General features: G+C 45.3%; 1 protein-coding gene across 2 annotated transcripts in view; it reads right to left on the minus strand.

Moving 5' to 3' along the window:
• The window catches only part of LOC135370088 (phospholipid scramblase 1-like), a 77,334-nt gene that overhangs the window by 10,174 nt on the left and 41,524 nt on the right, over positions 1-25,636 (minus strand). The window contains exons 4-5 of one of the 2 annotated variants that reach the window (XM_064603779.1): positions 17,886-18,061; positions 1,208-1,381 (exon numbers count right to left, since the gene is read on the minus strand). In XM_064603779.1, coding sequence (XP_064459849.1) covers positions 1,208-1,381; positions 17,886-18,061 — 350 coding nt within the window. The remainder of the gene's footprint in view (positions 1-1,207; positions 1,382-17,885; positions 18,062-25,636) is intronic. The other variant, XM_064603780.1, reaches the window with a different exon arrangement.

A 25,636-nucleotide genomic window follows, 5' to 3' on the forward strand; every position in this document is an offset into this window, starting at 1 on the left:
TGGATATTTCTAATTCTCCTTCTGAAAATAAAGTTGTTGTTGTTGAATATGGGAGAGATGATGTGGGAGATATGTGGGACGATAACAATAATAACAAGTGAGTGTGGTAGTTAAAAGCTATCTGCAGGTATGAGCAATGAGATGGTCCAAGATGAGAGAGAGGAGAATGACGATAACAAGTAAGTTTGGCTGTTAAAAGCTATCTACAAGTATGAGCGATGAGAAATTTACATGATGATCGCGTTGGGTGAGAAAGGCTCAAAGCGGAGCAATGCTGAACATCTACATCTGACTAAGTTACCCAGACAGGGTCAAAAACTAGATAACATTATCAAACGGCGCAAGAGGAGTGTCACCCAGTAGAAGGGCCGGGTGGAGTGGGACATGCTATCGGTAGAGCGCGGTGAAATACTGTTGGCGTTGGAAAGAAAGGAACGGTTTGTGCAGCAGAGCTTGCAATGCCTGCAACAACTGTCCACAAGATGAAGGCCTCTGCTGCTTTATGAGGTGAATAGGCTGGAATATATAGCGAGGTGTCGACTATGATCCACCTGAGTAAGATACGGCTCAAACACTTTAAAGCTATTTTTACCAAAAAATGTAAGACCCAAAGCACTTTGTCGTGAAGACGACAACACGAACTCACAGCATAATATCGTAGAATAGCGATATAGTTGGTAACCTGACTGTGCTACCTAACCTGCATTACTTTTTGCTGCAAAAGTAAGCGCAGAACAGACTCGCTTCGTGCTTGCACAGCATGGTATGGAACTCAAGAGCGCCTTTGCTGTGTAAGCACTGCTGCTGAGTAAGCACTGAAAATAGTTTCTTGCGCCCTAGGTTCCTATTTATGGTACACAAAATCATTTCTGCCTTATACATTATACATTAAAATTATTTTCACTCCGATAGGATAATAGTTATATGACACGCGAATTCAGTTTCGCCAAGCAAAGTGAACCCAGAAAATATTTCTCATGACACACGACACGACACACGAATACGTTTTGGCAAAGAGAAAGCAAGCTCTGAAAATTATTCGCGCGTGGAGTCGAGCGGTCGGTACAGCCAACCAGTTTCATCGCACTTTTACGGCTTTCACTTAAATGACTCTCATATACTGTAGTACCTTCAATTAGATCATAAATTATGGTTAAATAAATTATGCCTAACTTAGTTGGGCATTCCTGATACTACAAAAACCCACCTTGAAGATAGACAGACGCATCGCGCACGGGGAGTACGGTGGCAGAGTTGGGCCAAGAACCTTTAAGATGGGCTTTCCTTTGGCGTCATAGATGGTGAGAGAGGTACCCAAGATGTTATAATCTTCTGAAATAGAGGCAATCCTTCTTCCGGGAGGGGCTTCGATGTTCATCTCCTGACAGTAAGAACACAGAATGATTCGGGAGACCGGACAAAAGACGGTGCAACATTTCCTACAGAAGAAAGCGTAATTAAGGTTTCAGAGACGGGAAAGCACGCCGGTGACATCGTAATGGTCAAGGCGGATGTTCCATCGAAGTTGATATTATGACTGCGGCATCATTCCTACAACATGCTCGTTGACGACAAAAATGTTTCCGCGTCATGCTAGAAGCACGGATACATACAGGGTGTTCAAAATTAACTTTAACTAGCACTTTATAAATAGGCGAACAAAAGAAAACTGGTGCTATTTTTTCTGTTCCTCCAGTAAGAAACAGGTGCTACACAATTAGCAGCACCTGTTTCTTACACAAGTAGCGTAAAGTTATCATCGGGTTTCCTTTCATCGCTGTGTTTACGTAGCGCTCGTGAAAGCTTAATTTTGAACACCCTGTATAGACAGGGCCGGTGCTAGGAGTGTGCGGGGCCTGAAGCAAAGGCACATCACCGGGCCTGTTTCACACCAGCAGTAAGGATGCGAAATCCTCGGTATAGCTTCTAGGGTTGGCGGATTTTTCTTAAAAGTGGGACTTTTTCTCATCAAATGACGGAATGGCACATAACAAATTTTTCTCCCATTTCTGTTTTAGTCAAAGATCGCGCGTGCGCTTAAGTGCATACTTGCCATAAAAAAAAAAAAAACGAATCCCTCGTTGAGGGCTTCGTGCGCGGGGCCTAAGGCGGTGGCCTTACTCGCGTAGCCCTATCGCCAGCCCTACATGTACAGGGTTAGTCTCACAAACGTTACACATTTTGATCGCATCGTAAAAATAGAAGACTGGGTTTATCCAACACCAAACTTTGCAGACTCGTAGCCATTTGTCTGAAGTTTTGTTGGAATTTTTTGTGGGCATTATGGTCCTGTAGAAGAAAAATTAAAAATCGAGCAAAATTTCGCTCTATGCATTTTCTATGGCCTATCTCACTCAAAAGCCGACATTTTCTGCTGTGTGCGCTTCATTTTCATTTCACCACACACAGGTGGCACCAGCATACGGAACAAGACTAGAACATGAGGATTGGTGCATAACGTCAGAATTGGCCTGTCAGATCGTTGTAGGCAGCGCTACCTGTGTGAAATGATGTGAACGTGGAGCAGACACAAGAAAAAATGGCGGTGTTTGCGTGGGATAGGCCATTGAAAATGCATGGGGCGAGATTTTGCTTTATTTTTAATTTTCTTTGTACATGACTATAGCGCTTACAAAAAATTCAAATGAAACTTCAGATAAATGGCTATCAGTCTGCAAAGTTTGGGATGTGCCAAACCTAGTCTTCTATTTTTACGGTGCGATTGAAATGTGTAACGTTTGCTAGAATAACCCTGTAGAAAGACCCCAGAGAACGCACTTGGCGCGCTCTCAGTAGACTCCTCCTATGCCAGCCTGTGACCGTCCTACCATTCCGCCTTCTGTCCCCTAACTACAGCGGTGCAGCTCCGTCTGCATGCGACACCGCAAAGTAACACGTCATAACAGAACGGAGACGCTGGCGGACGGAGGAGGAAGGGAACGTCGATGGCCAATGGAGGGAGCGAGATAAGCTCTGTGCATTGTGTTGCGTACGAACGGCCCTTATGAGTCTGTGTACAGGGTTATTATAGCAAACGTTACACATATCGATAGCACTGTTAATATAGAAGACTAGGTTTGGCTCATCACAAATTTTGCCAGACTGATAGCCATTTATCTGAAGTTACGTTCTATTTTTTTTGTGATGAGTATGGTAGTGTAGAAAGGAAATTAAAAATGGAGCAAAATCTCCCCCATGCATTTTCAATGGCCTATCCCACAGGAACACCGCCAGTTTTTCACACAGGTAGCGCTGCCTACAATGACATGACATGCCCATTCCGATGTTCTGCACCAATCCTCTTGTTCCAGTCTGGTTCTGTATGCTGATGCCACTTGTGTGCGGTGAATTGAAAATGAAGCGCACACAGCAAAAAATGGCGACTTTTGAGTGAGATAGGCCATAGAAGATGCATAGAGCGAAATTTTGCTCGGTTTTTAATTTTGCTTCTACAGGACCATAATGCTCACACGAAATTCCAACAAAACTTCAGACAAATGGCTACCAGTCTGCAAGGTTTGTTGTTGGATAAACCCAGTCTCCTATTTTTACGATGCAATCAAAATGTGTAACGTTTGCGAGACTAACCCTGTAGAATTGAGCAGTGGAATAGGTGTCATACCGTAAATATTATGAACCATATCCTATTGGTGAGATCGTCTACGGCGCGCTAACCATTTCCTTCTCAGCTTAATATATGGGCGTGTTAGTGCCTGTAACATGCCGAAGCAGTGATGTGTATGAGCGTTTGTGCGTATCCGTATGAGCTAATTAAATATCCAATATACATATACAGGGTGTCCCAGAAAACGTGGCATTGAATTATAATAAACAAATATCATGCTTTTCGGAGCACCGGACCATAACGCGCGATGACTTTTTCAGCGGAATCGCTCTCACTCCCACGAAAGGAGGTTCCGAAGCCAGCCCACAGAGTGATAGGAGAAAAAGTAATACCTTCTAAAATTGGGAGAGGGAAAGCATTATCCCAGCGAAAGTCGGACGTGAGAAGCCGTGACTGTGTTATGTCCTTCTGCGATGCCGGAGTGAGTTGGCTTTCCAACCTCCTTTCGTCAGACTGACAAGGATTGCGCTGAAAAATTCATCGTGCGCTATCTTGTGCGACCTCCGTAGAGCATTATGTTAGGGTATTTTTTCCTATGGTAATGCTCCTGAGTATCCCTGTCAATTACCATTAATTTGAGTAAATTAGACACGGTCTTCAGATTGGTGGGGTAAAAAAGTGACCTTTACTATGCAAATTTCCGACTTAAAGGGACTATCCGCATCCGTCCCGGTCGATTCCGAAACTGCAGTGCTGTTTTACTCCGCGTTCATCACTGATAACAACGCCGAAAACCCGACACGAATTGGCAGCGTTGTTCCTGCGTAGATTGATATAAAACTTCCCAAGAGCAGACGACGCATTCCGTGGTTCCCTCTCTGGAAACGTCACACGGACGAGGCCAATCACTGCGCGCCCTTTGACATGGGGAATGCCAATCACGGAGCGGCCGGAGGGACCTTGGTGGCCTTGGCAACCGATCGACACGCAGGCTGGCGAGCGAGGCGGAATGCTAGGGAACGGCGTCTTCGCTGTTACCGGCTCGCGGAACGTTGTTTCTGGTTAGTGTCGAACGTGTTCTTACAGTCAGGAGCGTAAAGCCGTGTTTCACATAACATGGTTACGTCTCCACTCACACTGGTAAGTGAGAGTCAGCGTATTTACTGAGGACTTTTCACTTAGTATAGTGCGATGTGAACGCCAAGCAGACTATCTCGGAGACAATCGCCTGCGCTGCTCTCCCATTCGTGTGCCTGGCTTTCGTCATCATCGTGTTGGCTGCAGATGGAATGCGAACCTCTAAATCTCGTTTACGTAATATGTAAGCTGTTTTCGGAAGAGAAATTTGGCAAAGTTCACTCTGAAACGATGACGAACATTATCCTATCGGTATCATACATACGTTCCCGGATGCGGTAGTTCCTTTAAGCTCGCAAACATTTATATAATCAAACTTACGTTACACGACATTGATATCAGGAGGTGGCAAAAACCCAGTAAGAACGAATGTCATTGACCGCGTGACTCTAGGTGGTGTTATTTCTTATTATAATTCAATTACACGTTTCCTAGGACACCCTCTATATATCCTCGCCACACGAAACTGGCCATTCCCTACAGTCAAGCTCTTAGGTATAGGAGAATCTGCTCGAATGACGACGATCTGGACAGAAATTTAGAACAGCTGCAACAAACCTTTGTCGGTCGTCAGTATCCACCCGATCCAGTTCAAGATGCTCTCAACAGAGCTCGCAAGGCAAACCGTCTAAGCTTACTCGCTAAGCTAAGACAAAACAAATCAGAAAGTAATGCTGTGAACTTAATTGTAACATTCGCCGGAAATATCCCAAACATTAACAACATACTTAGCCGCCACCACAGTATCCTTCTCCAGTCAGAACGCACGAAAAACATATTTCCTAATCCAACACGTGTCGCTTACAGGCGTACACGTAACTTACAAGATAGCTTGGTTCGCTCTAAAGTAGGCGAACCCACTAGCCTTCCGGCGGGCTGTCATCCATGTAATGGCAGGCGACGCCAGATTTGCAAGTTAATGCAGACCGCACAAACGGTCAGAAGTACGAATTCCAACTTTACCGTCAAGATCAACGCAGACGTAGGCTGTAACTCATGCAACGTTATCTATGTAATCCAATGCAACACATGCCGGGCCCAATAGGTGGGTCAGACAAACTTCTTTCCTAATTAGATTCAACAATCACCGATCGGATGTTACCAAGAAACCTAATCTTCCAGTCTCACGCCATTTCAAACAACCAGAACATTCAATCAACGAAGCCTCAGTTTTTATTCTCCAGTCGAACTCCGACGGCTCCCGGGAACGACGGGAATCCTACCTTTACAAATTCCGATCGGCCGTTAACGAGGACCCTGGCACGCTGTCAACAATAAGAAGTTGAACAACCAAGGTAACACCCTGTTGCCTTTTCTCCTTTCAGCCGGATCAAAATCCCCACTGACCCAGAAGGACGATGACCCCCACTCCTGGACCTGACACAAAAGCACTCTGGAATTTCCCCAATTGACAACCGCCAGGTGGCAGGAATTTCCCCCAACCGACCATGGCGTCATTCTCAAGCCCCTTATCAGCCTCGTGGCAACATTTAGCTCTTTCGTCCCGAAGAAGGCGGAGCTTCCGCCGTAACGTAGACATCCTCCCTAACTTTTATAATTTTCAAGTTTTAATAAACCCCTTTTTTGTTACTTCCCCTACTTTCGTCTTCTGTCTCCCATTTATTTATTTATAACTCAAACGTCGCCATGCCAGTACTCGACAGCTGTTTCGGCCTTCTTGAGCCTCATCAGCAGTACGCAGGCAGACAACGCTTGAGTGGCTGGCTTCAGAAGGTCACGTAACACGTCATTCTTCCCGTGAGGGTGACATAACTCACTCACTGAAAGCCCAGTGCGAAGCCAGTGAAGTGTATTAGGAAAAAAATAGCCGGAGCTCTTTGGCTGCACGTATAGCATATGTTTGTAACTCAAACGTCGCCGTGCCAGTATTGGACAGCTGTTTCGGCCTTCTTGAGCCTCATCAGCAATACGCAGGCAGGCAACGTTTGAGTGGATGGCGTCAGAAGGTGACATAACACGTGATTCCTCCAGTGAGCGTGAGATAACTCACTCACTGAAAGCCCAGTGCAAAACCAGTGAAGTATACTAGGAAAAAAATAGCCGGAGCTCTTTGGCTGCACGTATAGCATATGTTTGTAACTCAAACGTCGCCGTGCCAGTATTGGACAGCTGTTTCGGCCTTCTTGAGCCTCATCAGCAATACGCAGGCAGGCAACGTTTGAGTGGATGGCGTCAGAAGGTGACATAACACGTGATTCCTCCCGTGGGCGTGAGATAACTCACTCACTGAAAGCCCAGTGCAAAACCAGTGAAGTATACTAGGAAAAAATAGCCGGAGCTCTTTGGCTGCACGTATAGCATATGTTTGTAACTCAAACGTCGCCGTGCCAGTACTGGACAGCTGTTTCGGCCTTCTTGAGCCTCATCAGCAGTGCGCAAGCAGGCAACGTTTGAGTGGATGGCGTGAGAAGGTCAGGTAACACGTGATTCCTCCCGTGAGGGTGAGATAACTCACTCACTGAAAGCCCAGTGCGAAGCCAGTGAAGTATACTAGGAAAAAAATAGCCGGAGCTCTTTGGCTGCACGTATAGCATATGTTTGTAACTCAAACGTCGCCGTGCCAGTACTGGACAGCTGTTTCGGCCTTCTTGAGCCTCATCAGCAGTACGCAGGCAGGGAACGTTTGAGTGGATGGCGTCAGAAGGTCACGTAACACGTGATCCCTCCCGTGAGGGTGAGATAGCTCACTCACTGAAAGCCCAGTGCGAAGCCAGTGAAGTATACTAGGAAAAAATAGCCGGAGCTCTTTGGCTGCACGTATAGCATATGTTTGTAACTCAAACGTCGCCGTGCCAGTACTGGACAGCTGTTTCGGCCTTCTTGAGCCTCATCAGCAGTACGCAGGTAGGGAACGTTTGAGTGGATGGCGTCAGAAGGTCACGTAACACGTGATCCCTCCCGTGAGGGTGAGATAACTCACTCACTGAAAGCCCAGTGCGAAGCCAGTGAAGTATACTAGGAAAAAAATAGCCGGAGCTCTTTGGCTGCACGTATAGCATATGTTTGTAACTCAAACGTCGCCGTGCCAGTACTGGACAGCTGTTTCGGCCTTCTAGAGCCTCATCAGCAGTACGCAGGCAGGGAACGTTTGAGTGGATGGCGTCAGAAGGTCACGTAACACGTGATCCCTCCCGTGAGGGTGAGATAACTCACTCACTGAAAGCCCAGTGCGAAGCCAGTGAAGTATACTAGGAAAAAAATAGCCGGAGCTCTTTGGCTGCACGTATAGCATATGTTTGTAACTCAAACGTCGCCGTGCCAGTACTGGACAGCTGTTTCGGCCTTCTTGAGCCTCATCAGCAGTACGCAGGCAGGGAACGTTTGAGTGGATGGCGTCAGAAGGTCACGTAACACGTGATCCCTCCCGTGAGGGTGAGATAACTCACTCACTGAAAGCCCAGTGCAAAGCCAGTGAAGTAAGCCAGTAGTAGCCAGTGAAGCCTGCGTACTGCTGATGAGGCTCAAGAAGGTCGAAACAGCTGTGCCGTACTTGCATGGCGACGTTGGAGTTACAAACAAGCAACGCTGGAGTGCAAGCTGTGTCCAGCACACTTCCCCGTCGTGTGCTATACGTGCACCCAAAGAGCTCCAGCTATATACAGGGTGTCCACGCTAAGTGTGAACAGATTTTTAAAAAATATATATAACACTTTTTCCAAGATGAAATCAATTGCAATATAGCATGTGCTAAAGGGCACTCCCTAGCAGGGCATTAGCAAAGTCCAAAGGCAATGTCTTAATTAACTTTCATTAATTAACTTTTTAATTATAAAAGCTACAAAGCTGTCCCAATGAGAACATCTGTTCCTTTCGGTCACCTGATATCGTAGCTGTTTTCAGAACAAAAATCCGTTCGATAGATCGCCCGCAAAAAATTCGTGAAGGAACTTTTTCGTTATTTTGTTCATTGCGCTTCTTAGAAGACGCGTCTTTCTTTCACCCCCAATGTGAGAGGGAGAAAGAGCACACTATCGCCTCTCGCGTCCTGGAAAAAGATTAAAAGAAAACAGAAAATGCAACCCTAGATAAGGCCAGTTCCGATAGAGTTACCCGATACATTTGTTTTTGTTTTGTTTCCGCAAGTTAAAGCTCATCTTCGACGCATGAGGCGGCACTGTGCTCCTTCCGCCTCTCCCGTTGGGGATGAAGAAAATACGCGTCTTTTAAGAAGCGCAATGAACAAAATAAAGAAAAAATGGCGTTCCTTCACGAATTTTTTGCGGGCGATCTATCGAACGGATTTTTGTTCTGAAAACGGCTACGATATCAGGTGACCGAAAGGAACAGGTGTTCTCATTGGGACAACTTTGTAGCTTTTATAATTAAAAAGCTAATTAATGAAAGTTAATTAAGACATAGCCTTTGGACTTTGCTAATGCCCTGCTAGGGAGTGCCCTTCAGCATATGCTATATTGCAATTGATTTCATCTTGGAAAAATTGTTATATATATTCTTAAAAAATCTGTTCACACTTAGCGTGGACACCCTGTATATATACAGGGTGTCTCAGATAAATCCCCGGGCTGAATAATTCGGGAACGGCGCCATCTATCGGGAAACTTTCTTTTTTGTTACCATCTCTGAGATATCGTCCACCAGCCATGCAGTGTGGAATTGATGTACGCACTTTCATTAATTAGCTAAAAATAAAAATCAATTACCCGGAAATGACAGCTTTCAAAGTACGCGTCCGACGGTACCGCGACATCTACTACACCATTGGGGATCTTGAGTACATACCCATCAGAGAAAAAAAAACATCGGGTCTAGTCATTTTCGCGAGTAATTAATTAGTTTCGGTTTACATATTTTCCTCGCGTAGGACCGCAAACACAAGTTCTTTCACATTGCTATCCGCTTCGGAATTACGTGTTCTTCCGCATGTTTGGCAGCAGGGAGTGCTGATAAAAAAGTAACAGCCACAGAACCGGCTTCGCCAACCTTCCGAAGCAGCAAAATGCACTGAAAGTCGGGTGCAATAGGGGTGGACGGGTAGATGAAAGGCCTTGAACAGATTCATGAAACTACAGAACATTGATAAGACACATATCATCCACCCCTAATGCACTCGACTTCCAGTACATTGTGCTGCTTGGGTTCCTTCCTCTTTATCTGATTGATGTACAGTCCGCTCTACGGGGCCGTCATGTAGTCGAGATAACGTGCTTTTATCGCCAAAACAAAGAATGTACGCACGAAACAAACAAGCAAAACAAAGGAGTGACAAAGCAAAGCAGGAGTGACAAGCAAAACTGAGCTTTCGTACCATGAAATAACAAGCCTTCTGACCAATTGACCTTCCATTCACGTTCAACCTCGAAGCAGGAGAAATTATGCGTATCATGCCATTTCCCCACTTGGTTTCGCTTCTGTAATGCCATATTCTCTGAATGTCCATAGGCGACCGTTGGACGATGTATGGACGGTGGTGTGACAGTGCAGAGAGCGATGTGCTCCTTATGCACCACCACGATGTATTCTTGTGCTTGCAACCGCAATGAAGATTCGTTCTTTACTTATATGAAGGCAACCTCCTAAGTTTAAACTACAAAATTAGGAAAACACAAATTTGATTTATTGCGGCACAGAAATCACAGGACGTGTTCAAAATGCCTTGCTTCCGCGGCAAGGCACATACGGAGCCGCTTTTCAATTGATTCCACGGTTCCTCTGTAGCTGCTCAACGGTTATCTGTGCGCAGCATTCCTCGATCCTTCGCCTCAAGTTTTCCGGCGTCGCTGGATCGGTGTCGTATTCTCTGTCCTTTACGTATCCCCACAAAAAAAGAAAAAAAAGTCCAAAGGAATCTGGTCAGGGGATCAGGCTGGCCAGGGAACAGGACCTCTTGCGCCTATCCACTTGTCTCCGAAAACGGAGTCTAACCATTGGCAGGACGTACGCGATGCATGAGCTGGGGCGCCGTCGTGCTGATACCAGACGCCGCGTCGGTCGGACAAAGGCATTCCGTCGATGTAGTCTTGGACAACGTTCCCGAGCACTTCACCGACGTACCTATGTGAAGTTAGCTGCCCGTCAAAAAAGTATGGGCCAATGACGCGGTCACCATGAATGCCACACCAGACATTAAATGACCACTGCCACCGGTGCTTACCACGCAGCAGCCAGTACGGGTTAGCAGAAGGCCAGTAGTGCCGATTCTGGGTGTTGACATTTGCGTCGCGCCCAAATCGCGCGTCATCGGTCCATATGACTTCTGATAGAAAGTCCTCGTCGTCCTCTAGTTCTCCCAGTGCCCAGTTCGCGAATTCCGCTCTTCTGCCGTAGTCAGCCTGAATGAGTCCTTGATGTATGTGGGGATGGTAAGGATGTCTACCGGCCTTTTTCAATATGCGCCATGTTGTCGCTCGGCTCACTTCGGCTCGGCTGCTGTGGAACGGACACTAGCATGTGGATGATCGCGGATATGTTCGAGAACACTGGACGTGACCTGCTCGTTCCGCGCAGATGGCTCTCTCGTATGGGGCTTGACGAAGGTGCCGTAGGTTGAAAGATTTCTGTAGACGGATAATATTGTGTTATGATCCGGGTGACGCCTCTGGGGAAACCTCTGGGCGCAAATTGTTGCAGCCAAAGATGCGTTCCGCTGAGATTCCCCGAAGGCCAGGATCATGTCCACTCGTTCTTCGTTGGAGTAGGAACCCATATCTTGACATTTGACATGGAGCAATATCCGGGGTTTTTATTGCCTCCAAACCAGGGTGTCGAACCGCAAACAATACGGGTTCGGTACGGGTATGGGTTCGCGTTGCTTTGATTTCGTTCCGGTTCAGTTCCGGTTCGGCCATGCCAAAAATCGAACCGGTTCGCAAACCGGTTCTCAACCTCGAACCGGTTCACGAACCGGTTCAACTCTTCTATTTTATATGTTCCATAAAACTGCTTCTATCAGGAAATGCGTGGCTAATAGCGTACCGTTGTTGTCTGCATTGACGTTTTTAGCGGTCAGGTTTTAGCGAGAGAAAGGAGAAATGGATGAAGCGTCGTGGACCTGCTACTTTCTGTTCCTAAAATATCTTTTTTCACACGCACAGTGCCAGCAAGATACACTTAAAGGAAGCCTGATAAGATGGATAGCGTTACATAGACGACGGTACTTGCCGGCAGACTGCATTCGCAGCGTGAATCGATCTGAAACCGTACGGAAGCATGTCGAAAATAAGCCAGCCAGCCTTACTCTGTCCGAGCTCACAGCAGTGTACTAGTTAATCCACAACACAAAGGCAAAAGCAAGACAAAGGCAAAGGCAACAGGCGACACAACTGCACTACCAATAAGCAGAACTGCATTTACTTTTCAAACCACGACCAATTAAACAGGCACTGTTCTGCGTACGCTGCTTCTCCACTTCTCATGTTTCTAACTTGTGTAATTTTTACTGCTCACGTGTAAAGGGAAATGTTGGGAGCTTACTTAATCACATATTCGTTCTATAGAGCTACATAACTGGCCTACTCCATTCCTGTTTCATTCGTCCGCTTGGCGCCTCGTTTGTCAAGAGTAGACGCCTCAGCGCGTGCGTGGTGCGCTAGACACGGCGCTCACAAGGACAACTGCGCTTCAGCGTGTTAAAAAGACGCTGAGAGTATACTTACTATATGTCCTCGTTTGTCTGCTAGGTGATAATTTCCAACATTCATGATGTGGACGTGTGATGATGATACCAATGTGTGTTCGTTCTGGGATTGAAAGGAACTCTTATGCTGACTTCTTTTATGTCCGAACCGTTTTGTTGCGAACCGGTTACCGCTATTATTTTTTACGGTTCTGCTCCGGTTCGGGTTCAACAGTGTCATGAAAATTTCGGTTCGGGTTCGGGTACGGTTCCGGCAAAATTAACGGTTCGGGTACGGTTTTCGGTTCGGGTTCGGGTTCGGTTCGACACCCTGCTCCAAACCGAAGTTGTGCCCAATGAAAACAAGAAGACATATCAGTGTCACATGTGCGATTTATCTTACCCTATCAATGCCATGTACGAAGTCAGGTGCTGGCAGATCGCGTTGATCAAGGCCAGTCTCACTGTGTGCACACCTTTGTGATATCAGCACATCATTGTCAAGACAAACTTGATTTCACCAGGGGCGCCACAACGTACAGAATTTATTGGGTACCTGCTAAACGGTGCCCCCTCCCCCAGCCGCGATAACCTACCCTATCAATGCCATGTACGAAGTTAGGTGCTGGCAGATCGCGTTGATCAAGGCCAGTCTCACTGTGTGCGCAGCTTAGTGATATCAGCACATCATTGTCAAACAAACGGGCGACGGAAAAATATGCGGTCAACGGCACTTGTGTGACAACTAAATTTGCCACCTTGCAAAAATATTTTCAGTTGGTTTTAATTAAAAGAAATTGAATTTCTTGAATTGAACTTCAAAATTTCCTAAGTCAACCTTGCATTTCTCTTTTTTTTTCAGAATTAGAGAGCCCATAGCGAACTTAGTCAGGTCCACCAAGAAATCTGCTCAATATTGCAAATGGAGCTGCCCCAAAAAAGTCCCGAAATTGAGGCTTCAAAGGTTCGGGTATTCAATGGCACGCCAAATCAGTCGCGAAGTTGCACGGAGAGCAGGACATGCTCGTGCCTATGAAAGATAGAAGGTCGAAAAAAAAAGGGGGGGGGGAGGGAGAGGCAGAATCATTTTTGTTTGCCGCTTATCAACGTATCGTATCACCTTCTTATCGCCGCGTCTTGTGCTGCACGCCGGTCCGGCGATAAATTGTTCCAGCATCATGGGGACAGGAGCATGTCCCCTTCTCCGCGGATCTTTCGGACCGGTTTTGTGCGCCGTTGAACACCCGAAACTTTGAAGCCTCAATTTTGGGCAGTTCCATTTGCAATATTGAGCGGATTCCACGCTCGCTTTCCGCATGCCACGAAACACCTCTCGTCAAGATGCTGCATTAATCCACCGAATGCGCCTCGATGTGGCCTTTACAGCTCAGTGGCGTTACCGCTTGAGACAAGTTGACTCTCCCACCTGCTGCCACTGTGGTGCTCTTGAGGATCTGGAGCACATTATTCTTCATTGCCCTCACTACGAACCTTCCCGAACCACACTCTCCGAGTCTCTTCGTCAGCTGGACTCTCGCCCTTTCTCCCTATCGAAATTGCTTGGTCCCTGGCCCAATCCAGCCCAGCAACGCTCTGCGCTCAAAGCTCTTCTGACATTTCTGGACACCATCGGACTTCGATCGTTATTGTGAAGGGGCTCGTTATTTTATTCCCCCCATTCCATCCAGCAATGGGGTAGAGTATCGCCTGTGGCGATGAAACTCCCCACTCCCCAAGGTCGAAAATAAAGTTGTTGTTGTTTTTTGTTTCTTGGTTTTGTTTCTTGATGGATCTGACTAAGTTCAATACGGGCTCTCTAATTCTGTAAAACAAAAAGAAAAACACGTTGGGTTCACCTGGAAAATTTTGGAATTCAATTAAAGAAATTCAATTTCTCTTAATTAAAATAAGATGAAAATAATTTTGCAAGATGGCAAATTCATTTGCCATACAAATTTTACCAATTTTTATCAAGTCTGAATGACACGTTATTTGAAACACCCTGTATATATATATGAGGCCCAAGAAGGCCGAAACAGCTGTCCAGTACTGGCATGGCAACGTTTGACTTACAAACATATGCTATACGTGCAGCCAAAGAGCTCCTGCTAATTTTTTTTTCCTCCTTATATATATATATATATATATATATATATATATATATACAGGGGATATATATATAATCCCCAGGGGATTAGGTACAAGGCAATCCCAGCATTTATATCCTTGGTCACCAAACCAATGTTGTTGAGAGGAGCTTTTCAGCATACAAGTTCTACTAGAAATAGAAACAGAAAAATCGAAACGTAGGTCGCGCTGGTGCGACCGGATGTGAAGCAGTATATCGTGATCTACTCTCACCAGAACTACAAGTAGTTGATGGTGGTGTAACATTCGTTATTCTAGTCATTGCTAATGTTGTAAACGTCGAGTATACCCTGAAGTTCTGTACAACACGCATGAAAATAAACCATGCGCATATTGCATGTTTCTGCACTTTTGCTGCATGTTTAATGCTTGATTTGCCGCTTTAGCTGCATGTTTCGTCGTTTTTTGATGCATGTTTAGTAGCATATTTTCCCATTTTTCGCTGCATGATTGCATGCATATTTAGTGGGTTTTTAGTGCATATAATTCCGCGGTCTGCTCATGACAAACAACACAACCAGTACGTCACCTCAAAATGTTGTTAATTTGTCGTCCCACCCCCTCAGCGATTCTGAGCTATAACTTCTGAACCGTGGGCTTTCATTCTGCCCAAATAATAACGAGGTAGACGAATTCCAACTGCATCTCGATTTAGATAATTTTCCCGGACGTATGCGCCTGGAACAGTATCTTCATGATAAGCCTGATACAACACCCAAACTTTTCAAGCCACCGTGTGAAATTACGCCCGAGCCCAATCGCGAAAAAGCTCTCGAGATGCATATAAGGGCAGTTCAAAAACATATAATTACATCATACAATCATCAACGTACATCGTACAATTCCTGTTCCCGTTTGAACCAAATTTTAGGTGAGCCGAGCAAAGTAGTCTGTCCCAGCTTACAGAATGGAAAAACCTAATAATCAAAAGGGCAAATAAAGGTGGTGCAATTGTCGTTATGAATATGCAAGATTATATCGATGGGAGACTGAGACAATTGGCTTGTGCGACGTTTTACAAAACTTCAGATGCAACTTCCACGGAACAGATTGTTTCAGATGTCACAAAAACTCTAAACGCATTCAAGGCCGTAAAGCTACTGAGAAACCTCCAGCTTCATAGACATTCATAGACGCTTAATGGCGAGAAACGCAGAAAGAAAAAAAATTAAAGAGGCCAGAGTCCCACCTGTACCAAAGTGATCTGCTTGTAGATGCCCACATACAGGGTGTCCCAGAAAGCGTGTCATTGAATTATAATAAAAAAGCTACGCCACCTAGAATCATGCGGTCAACGGCATTTGTTCTTATTACGTTTTTGCCACCTTGTAAAGTTAATGTCATGTACCCCAAGTTTAATTATGCCAATATTTGCGAACTGAACTCAGAAATTTGCCAAGGGAAGGTCACTTTTTTTACCCCACCAATATGAAGGGCGTGCCGAATTCACTCAAATTCATGATAATTGTCAGTGATATTCACGAGCTATCCCATCGGAAAAAATAGCCGAATATCATGCTTTTCGGATCACCGGACCATAACGCGCGGTGACTTTTTGAGCGCAATCGCTCGCAGTCCGACGAAAGGAGGTTCCGAAGCCACAGAGTGATAGTAGAAAAAGTAACAGTTCCTAAAATTGGGAGAGGGAAAGCATTATCCCAGCGAAAGTCGGACGTGATAAGCCATGCCTGCGTTATCTCTTTCTGCGATGCCTGGGTGGGCTGGGTTTCCAACCCCCTTTCGTCGGACTGACAAAGATTGCGCTGCAAAATTCATCGTGCGCTATTCTGTGCAACCTCCGTAGAGCATTATGTTCGGCTATTTCTTCCCATGGGATAGCTCCTGAATATTCCTGTCCATTGTCATTAATTTGAGTAAATTAGACACGCTCTTCACATTGGTGGGGTAAAAAAGTGACATTTACTAGGCAAATTTCCGACTTAAGCTCGCAAAAATTTACATAATTAAACTGATGTTACACGACATTCACATGAGGAGGTGGCAAAAACCCAGTCAGAACAAATGCCGTTGACCGCATGACTCTAGGTGGTGTAGTTTTTTTATTATATTTCAATGACACGTTTTCTGGGACACCCTGTATAAAGGTACCAGCCACATGTTTGACATGAAATAAGTCGCTAAAATTTAGTTAGCTCGAGACACTAAGCCCAAAATGTGGCGACTTACACTGGTGTTGGACGATGCTTCATTTCGGCCATGAGACGCCAGACGCAATTGTCGATTATCCCAGCAGACGCTTGGTGGTTTGTGCACGACACCACATACGTATACGCGGTGTCAGAAAGCACGGCCCGTATAACATTTGAAGAACAACATGCGTCAATATAGTCGTAAAGGACTGATATTGCAAGGCAAAGGCTCAGCTTATCCGTCAAAGCGAAATCTTATCCGTCAGAATATAAGAGTAAACCGTGTTCCCCGTGCGATTTACGCATAAAACTTCGACCTTTACATTGACAGCGGACACGTTGACGCGTACCACAATAAAACACAACTTGGCGGATTGAGAACATGTCGTGTCGTCTCTTTTCTGTTCCGTGTCTCAGGTTTTATCGTCGTTTTCTAATGTATCAGCTCGCCTGCACCCTTGCACTTCTACCACGGATACAGCGTCAGCCGTTTTTTTTCTTTTTTTTTCGAAAATTACGCTTAGTAAGGGTAAAATTGGATGTAAGCGAACATGTATCCGTTTCCGTTTCGAGAGTGTACTAGAGGAAGAACCGTGCGGTTAACATACAACCCCAAATACACGGCAATAATACAACAAGAAGTACACAGACTGGGCGACATCTAATCGAACCGGAGGAATCCACATAAAACACGTGGAACAAAGTTAACAACTTTAAGTTAGTTGTTAACAAGTTAGTAGTTAACAAAGTTAAGTTAGTTAATAAGACATGACAGAATCAAAACTTTGCAAGACGGCAGATCACGTCATACCATGCAGGGTGCTCTACCCCTTCAAGATTTTTATTAAAAGGCCATTAGACCAGAATACATGTCCTTCTGTGGTAGAGTTTTTAGTCGGACCGAAGTCGCCTCTCAGGAAGTATGTGACTACAAGATGACTAATTATCTAAAATGCGTTAATTATCTCTCTAATTAGGAGATTTAAGGCGAAACCACCCGTGTTAAAAAAAATCCTGAGGCACGGCTTTGCGACGAAATATCAGTGGCAATATCAATCAAATTTAATATTCAAATGACCAAAAACCGAAGCTGCGGTAAACTTCTGGTTTAGATAACTTGAAAGTATTTCTTTTTCTTCTTTTTTTTTTTCTTATAGAAAGCAATCTTGATGGCATTTGCTAAATCTCGTTTAGCTGGCTAAGCACTTGAGTACACTTGCAGGGTATACGATTGGATGATACCATAGATTGAAGTCTAACCAGAATGAAAAATCAACCTTGAAGTGCTTACCTGTCCCAGGCAACAACAGAAGAATCCCTTAAGACCGCTCTGAAGACGTAGAGGGCGTTCGAAGCTCATCACGGGGAGACTATCCACAATATTGCTTTGCTTCATATATGCTGTGAAAGATGCACTTACAGGCCCAAAGACACAACTACGACAGCACCCAGCACAATCTTCCGTTCCTGCATTAACAAAATTCGAACACAAGTATAAGGTCCCGATTGAAAAAAATCACGACAATTATTCTGGTGTTTCCTGATGTTCCTGACTTTAGCACTACACCCTTAAAAATGAACTTTTTGTGACACTTTTGCTGTTCATAATTGTCACAGAAAAGGCGTACGCCCCGCGTTTTCAACAAATCAGGCCAGATAACGATATCATTCGAGATGACGGTTGGCTAGGAGCGTGCTATGAGGTGAAGTTCATTTTAAGAGTGTACACTGTTAAAACAGAACTTCACCACATAGCACGCTCCTAGCCAACCACCATTTCGAATGATATCATTCTGTGCATTGATTTGTTGAATATGGGAGGAGGCGCCTATCTGGGACAGATTATCTTGTCCGAGATAGGCGCCTCCCCCCTGTTATGAACAAATCATGACACAGAATGATATCATTCGGAATGGTGGTTGGCTTGGAGCGTGCTATGTGGTGAAGTTATGTTTTAACAGTGTACACTCTCTTGGTATTTGTACTGTGCGCATCAAAAATGTCTGACGTGATACCAGGGTGATTCTGGTGCTGTCGCGTTCTCCTGATGTCAACACCAGAGTGGCCTACTGCGACACCGCAATGATTCTGGCGCCATGTAGAATGCTTGGTGCGCGCACTAGACAGACGTAGTGTTTTAATGTGACCGTTACAACGGTGTGGAGTGGTTCACAGACACCAGACCTACAGGCGCCAGAGTACGAGCACTACGCGTTGCTACCATGAAAACCGCAATTTACAATTAGCATGGGTTGGTAGCACAATTTCTTTCCCAATGGAATGATAGTTCACATCGAAAATAATTCCATCGAGTGTCGAAATCGACACATTTTTACAGCTCTCACTCGAGTTTTAAAACGAAACTTTGCGCTCTCATTGTCACGTAAGACAGCGACAGCGCCATCGGTGTCTGTTTTGTACACCGGGATGACACAAACCCGCCATTGTTGTAACTACCCTCAAGCGGATGCTTTTGGCAAAACTGTCGTCCCGTTCTGGTCGCACCTCATTGAAAGCATCATTGTGAGGTCATGTGACTTTGTTTACGTGTCATTCTGCCGCATACCGACATGTTTCCGCCGTCATAACGCCGAGAGATGAACGTACCTTGCCAGCGTACACAATGCAGTGCTTCTCCCGCAACATGGTAGCCCATATCTTCCTAGTTTAAGTACATCGCATTGGCTCAGTGAGTCCTCACTCGCGGTCGCAAGCAGTACGACGCCTTATCTGCTAACTGCGCGTTTTACTGCGAGATTATCGGATAAAAGTAATCAACGTGATTGAAAGGTATCCAAAACGTTGCTCAGAAACAACAACCGCATTGTTTACAAATAGTTTGGGCGCCGCCATCTTTAAGGCCACGTGTGCCTCGACGTTTGCTGTGACGAGCGTCCAGGACCTGTTCAGGATGCATTGCGTTCGCCCAGAACGTTTTCGTCTACGGAGCAATGCATTGGATGCCACCCCTGTGGTTTTCGACTCAACGAACTGGCCGAGGTGGTTGAGGTAGCGTTCTATCGTGGTTTTCACCATAAAGACCGCACACAAATATGAACAACTTTGTGAACGGTTTGCTTTCCAATCTGTGCATGAGAGGCTCCTATGAGAAAATACAGGCGATGCATTCGGGGCAGATGTGACGACTGGACGCCGGTGTGACGTTTTTGAAAGTGCGTTTGGTCGAGCCTCATGTGGACTGTAATTATTCATTGCATATGGACAAGAAAGGAGGGCGGGGAATGTGACCGAAGAGTCGATCGGGTACGCTTTTCTCAATTAATAACTACCACATGTGGTGTATTCACACTTGCAGAAGAAATAACATTGAACCTTTTACGAGAATATTGTGGTGTGCATGCTTCTCCTAAATGTGTATCATCAATGCTAGCAATAATACGAGGTAGGATTCAAAAGTTCCCGGGCTGAGCCTACTTATTTTATTTCTTTGCAGTAGAGCGACTATACACTGTTAAAACCCAACTTTACCACATAGCACGCTCCTAGCCAACCACCATTCCGAATGATATTATGCAGTGCCCTGATTTGTTCAAAACAAAGGGGAGGCGCCTATCTGGGACAAGCATAATGTGTCTCAGATAGGCGCCTCCTCCCATTTTCAACAAATCAATGCACAGAATGACATCATTCGAGATAATGGTTGGCTAGGAGCGTGCTGTGCGGTGAAGTTCAGTTTTAACGGTGTACGATAACGTTTCTGCGTTACTACACTCTTAAAAATGAACTTCACCGCACAGCACGCTCCTAGCCAACCATTATCTCGAATGATGTCGTTATCTGCCCTGATTTGTTGAAAACGGGAGGCGTACGCCTTTTTTGTGACAATTACGAACAGCATGAGTGTCACAAAAAAGGCGTACGCCTCCCGTTTTCAACAAATCAGGGCAGATAACAATATCATTCAAGATGATGGTTGGCTAGGAGCGTGCAATGCGGTGAAACTCATTTTTAAGAGTGTACTTACTCCCCCTCTTCTAGAAGTGGTCTCACACAAATCACGTGGTCGGTGGATCGCCACGGCGTCGTATTTCGTAGGATGGTGCATTAGTACCCGGCGGTTGAAAGAAATGGCGTTTGTTGAGGAGATAATTAGTATCAAATTTTGGTGTTCGCTCGGAGAAGAGTGCTACGGAGCCTTACAAAATGTTGAAGCATGTGTACGGCAGTGATACATGATCGCGAACGCAAGCTTTTGGGTGGCATCGATGTTTCAGAGAAGGCTGGGAAAGTGCCGAGAACGACGACGCGTTGGCCGTCCGCAGACTTCCCGCACCGCTGAAAACTTGTCTTTCTTGGATTTCGCTTATTTTCAAACCGAAAATAACTGTTTTGTCACGTCCTCTTTACTTCCCTGATCTCGTCCCCCGTGACTTTAGTTCAGCTTATTTCCTGAACTGGCAGGCCGCTTGCAGGGTCGTCGATTTCAACATGCAGATGAACATAAAAGCGCATCGCAGGCTGAATTAAAGGACATGGATAAAAGTGGACTCCAGAAATGTCTCGATGACCTTTACAAGCAATGGCAAAAGGGTGTTGTTGCGCAGGGACCTTATTTTGAAGAAGAGTCAAGAGCAGCATTCAGGGACACCCCCTCTGAAATCCGGCTTGACCTGATAGCAGAGGACTACGCAAGGAAGCTAAGTTTACTTACAGGGGGGTGCGTGAGTACGTGAGGAGGAACAGATCTGGGCAGGGAGAGGAGGACTTATCTGAAGCGAACGCGCCACGACCTGATAACAACACCGATAACACGCCCGGGAGCATTCGCGTAAGATAAAGAATAAGACGTGATGTACAACTGTGGGAACGAGCATGAGACGAGCATGGCAGGTTGGTGCCTGTGATAGCCTTCTGAACGACAAATTGACTAAATGCGGGTTCTAAGAGCGCAGCAAGGACACCAGCTACGGTCCGCAGACGATACACAGACTACGTAATTTTATGATGATACCGTCAGTATCAAATTGGAATCAAGAGTTATTACGAGCTAAAATGGAGGAAACTGACAAATTGGCGCCCGTGAGTGCAACTTGGGCGACGATTTGGCAAAATGTCTGAAGTATATAGATTGGGCTGGTTGGTGTAAACCCACAAGCGACCAAAGAACAAACACGAAACAACAACAGAGCGACTTGTGTGTGATCTTGTCTCCTGTTTGTTCTTTGGTCGCTTGAAAATGCATGATTTGACCAAACGCTACTTCGCAGGCTCTAGCAAGGGAAACAGGTATGGGCCACGGACTCGTAGCTATTAAGCATGGATATACAGACTACGTAACTAAATGATGACATCTTCGATATCACGTTTATATCCCGAGTTATTACTAAATGAAATGGAAGATATGGACAATTTGGCGTCTGCGAGTGCTGTGGCGATGCGAGTGGTGACGTCTCCGAGTGGCAATAATTTGATCAAACGCGACCTCGTTGGACCAGAGATCTTGGAGCAGAACTATACACCAGATTTGCAGATAACACTAAACAAGTGCTACGCGCCCTCGAGTACATTCTTTATTCCTCGCTTAAGATGAAGCAATGCTTAGATCAGGGCAGTCAGGGCGCTCACACACGCGGGCCGCATGTGCATGGCTTGCAGTCAACTATTCTGTGTCCCGAGGGCTCTTGACCACTAAATAGAATAAAGCTGCCCCCTCCACACACACACGCACACACCAATAATGAAGAATTCGGAATGAAACCAGGCATTGTTTTTACCTTTGCTCGATGTAGGACTGCTCCTGTCGACCTTAGGAAGTACATTCACATTCGAGCAGTTCTTGTGACTCATGAACCTCAACAAGTAGTTATAGCGATGTGGTCTGAACGTGCGTTTTGATAAACTACACTGTAAGTAATATGATAATTGAGAAGTAATAGTGGAGACAAGTGCAGAGAATGACATCATCTTAATTATTACACAAAGTTTATGGGCTTACAGCATAGCAGCAGCCTCTCCGGATATCATGCGCGAAAAACTATATACGGAGCACGGAGAAGCACAGAGAAAAGAAAAACAATAGATTGAGTAGTTATGTACGAGGTCATTGTGTAAATATTTTTAATTATTTTTCTTACCCTGATATTTTTCTTTTTCACGTTGAAAATGCAAGCACAATTAGCAATACAGTGTGTAAACCGACAATTTCAGTGCTCCTGAACGATGGCATAATCGTTCGTGGAGAACTATGTACGAAGAACTTGCAACACCTTTCAAATTTTCAATGTCTCATTTGGAAAAGAAGCACATTTGTTTATATTGGTGTGTCAAGTGAAGTTTTTCATTGACGAATTGTATATGCGAATGCCTAATAACTATACCGCTCAGCTATTTACGCTAAGGTACTTTGCTATAATTGCGGTCCTTTCCAGGGTCATTACCCCCACCCCGCACAGGGAGGTGTACACTCCCCCTGAATTTTTCCAACCACTTCCCTGTAATTCATGAGATTTCCCGATACAGCTTGGCCACCAATGCATCTACCCATAGATATGTATCCATATAGATATACCACCCTATGGTTCGCTCCACTCGAAATCACGCAGACATCTTATCACGCCGGGTACCGCATCTTGGCTTCTATGCGCATTGATGATAGTGTCAGCCGCAACAACAATGACAAAGAAGAAATTGTCGTTCCTCTTCGCTGCTGATACGAGTTGCGCAACGGACTAAAAGCTGATACCTTCCGTTTAAATTCAGCATGAGAGAGCCGCGACGATATGACAAGGAAAAAAACTTTCCAAGCTACGGGGCATAAGAGTGAACTTGCACGGCAAATCGCCGGCAGTCCGAATATTTACACGGCAACAATCACCTACGAGCACTGGTGCTAAAGTCTGAGGAAAAGACATCATAGATGAAAATACATATCCGTTACGAAACCGTTTGAATTTCGCTGTTCATGGTAATCAACCAATTTTTTCCGAAGTGCAGCACGCATAAAGAAGTCCATGATTCGCTTACATGCCGACCTGCAAGAAATGACCCACACTATCGCTCTGAAACACTGCATCACTTGCAAACTTCGTTGAGAAAAGTAAAAAGTAACCTTTCTCCAACCCCGATGATGGCAGGAGCAACCAAGGAATACACCGCAAAGAGTCACTGGTGTATTCTGCATAGGGAAGCCATTATCAACGATTTATACTAGGCCCTTGTACTGGGATTTTAACAGTGGTGACTGCAAAATTTGGAAAAGGCGCCGGCAGAGCCCTCTAAAACGGGCAAAACCCTTTGTATCATGGTGCCAACGGCATATTCGAGACGGCTTATGCTATTGCCCTTCCCACTGAGATTGTAACGGAGGCGACCGCAAAATCCGTAAAACACCGCACCAGAGCCGTTTAGAGCGGGCGAAACCTCTTTAATCATGGTTTCCAACAGATATTATCAACGGCTTATGATGCTCTTCTACAGGGATCGCAACAGAAGCGACCACAAAATTCGGAAAAGGCTGCAGCAGAGTCCTTTAAAACGTACGAAACCCCTTGTATCATGGTACCAAAGGCATATTCATGACGGCTTATGCTATGCCTTTCTACGGGAATTGCGCGAGAGGGGACCGCAAAATTTGGATACGGCGGGAGCAAGGCCTTTTAAAACAGGCGATACTCCCTGTATCATGGAGCGAAAGAAAGAAAGTTATCAGTGGCCTGTGCAATATTCTGCTGGAGTTATAACACAGGCGATCGCCAAATTCTGAAAACGTGGCAGAGCCCTCTGACACGAGCAAAACCCCTTGTGTCATGCTGCCAAAAACATATTATCAACAACTTATACTATGTCATTCTACCGAGATCATAACACAGGCGACCGCAAATATCGGAAAAGGATGCAGCATAGCCCTTCAGAACGGGCGACACCCCTTGTATCATGCTGCCGATGACATGTCATCAATGGCTTGTGTTACGCCCTTCTACTGGGATTGTAATAGAGACTACAGCAAAATACGGAAAATGCGGCAGCAGAGCCCTTTAAAACTGACAAAAACCCCTTTAATCATGGTGGCAGACATTTCACACACATATAAAGACACGACGGCTTATGTTATGCCCCTCTCCTGTGATTGCATCAGAAACCACCGCAAAATTTGGAAAAGACGGCAGCAGGGCCCTTTACAATGACTCAAATGATATGCATCATGGTGCCAAAAACATACTATGAACGGCTTGTACTGGGATTGTAACAGAGGCTACCGCAACGTTCGGCAGCAGATCGAGCCCTTCAAAACGTGCGAAGCCCCTTTAATCCTGGTGCCATTGCGTACATGGAGAGGTCGCGTTTGAAGAAACCGCTTCCAAAACGACACTCGCTAAGCAAAAAGCGTCCTAAGCTGATTTTGTAGTATGCATATGTGAAAGTAAGATCACGGGGTTTGAACCCCGTATCTTGTTCCCCCCTGTTGCACCCTGAGAAGGCGCGTTTTACAAAATCGCTTCCAAAATGGCACTCGAAATGGCCAAACAGCCTATTTCATCAACTTCGGGGCTTAATATATTTTGATATAAAAATAATATGAAAGATGTCCAAAGCTGATTTTCTAATGTGTATATCTGGAACTAAGATCACGGGGTTTCAACCCCGTACCTTGTTCCCCTGTTGCACCATGACAGGTCGAGTTTGTCAAAATCGGTTCCAAAACGGCACTCGAAATGGCCAAATGGCCAATTTCATCAACTTCGGGGCTTAATATATTTTGATATCAAAATAATATGAAAGATGTCCAAAGCTGATTTTCTAATGTGTATATCTGGAACTAAGATCATGTGGTTTAAACCCCGTACCTTGTTCCCCTGTTGCACCCTGAGAGGTCGCGTTTGACAAAATCGCTTCCAAAACGGCACTCGAAATAGCCAAGTGGCGAATTTCGTCAACTTCCGGGCTTAATATCACTCTATATAAAAATAATATTAAGAGTGTCGTAAGCTGATTTTTTAGTACGTATATGTGAAGGTAAGATCACGGGGTTTGAACCCCGTATCTTGTTCCCCTGTTGCACCCTGAGAGGTCGCGTTTGACAAA

This window comes from Ornithodoros turicata, chromosome 10 (genome assembly GCF_037126465.1).
Source record: "Ornithodoros turicata isolate Travis chromosome 10, ASM3712646v1, whole genome shotgun sequence".
Lineage (NCBI taxonomy): Eukaryota > Metazoa > Arthropoda > Arachnida > Ixodida > Argasidae > Ornithodoros > Ornithodoros turicata.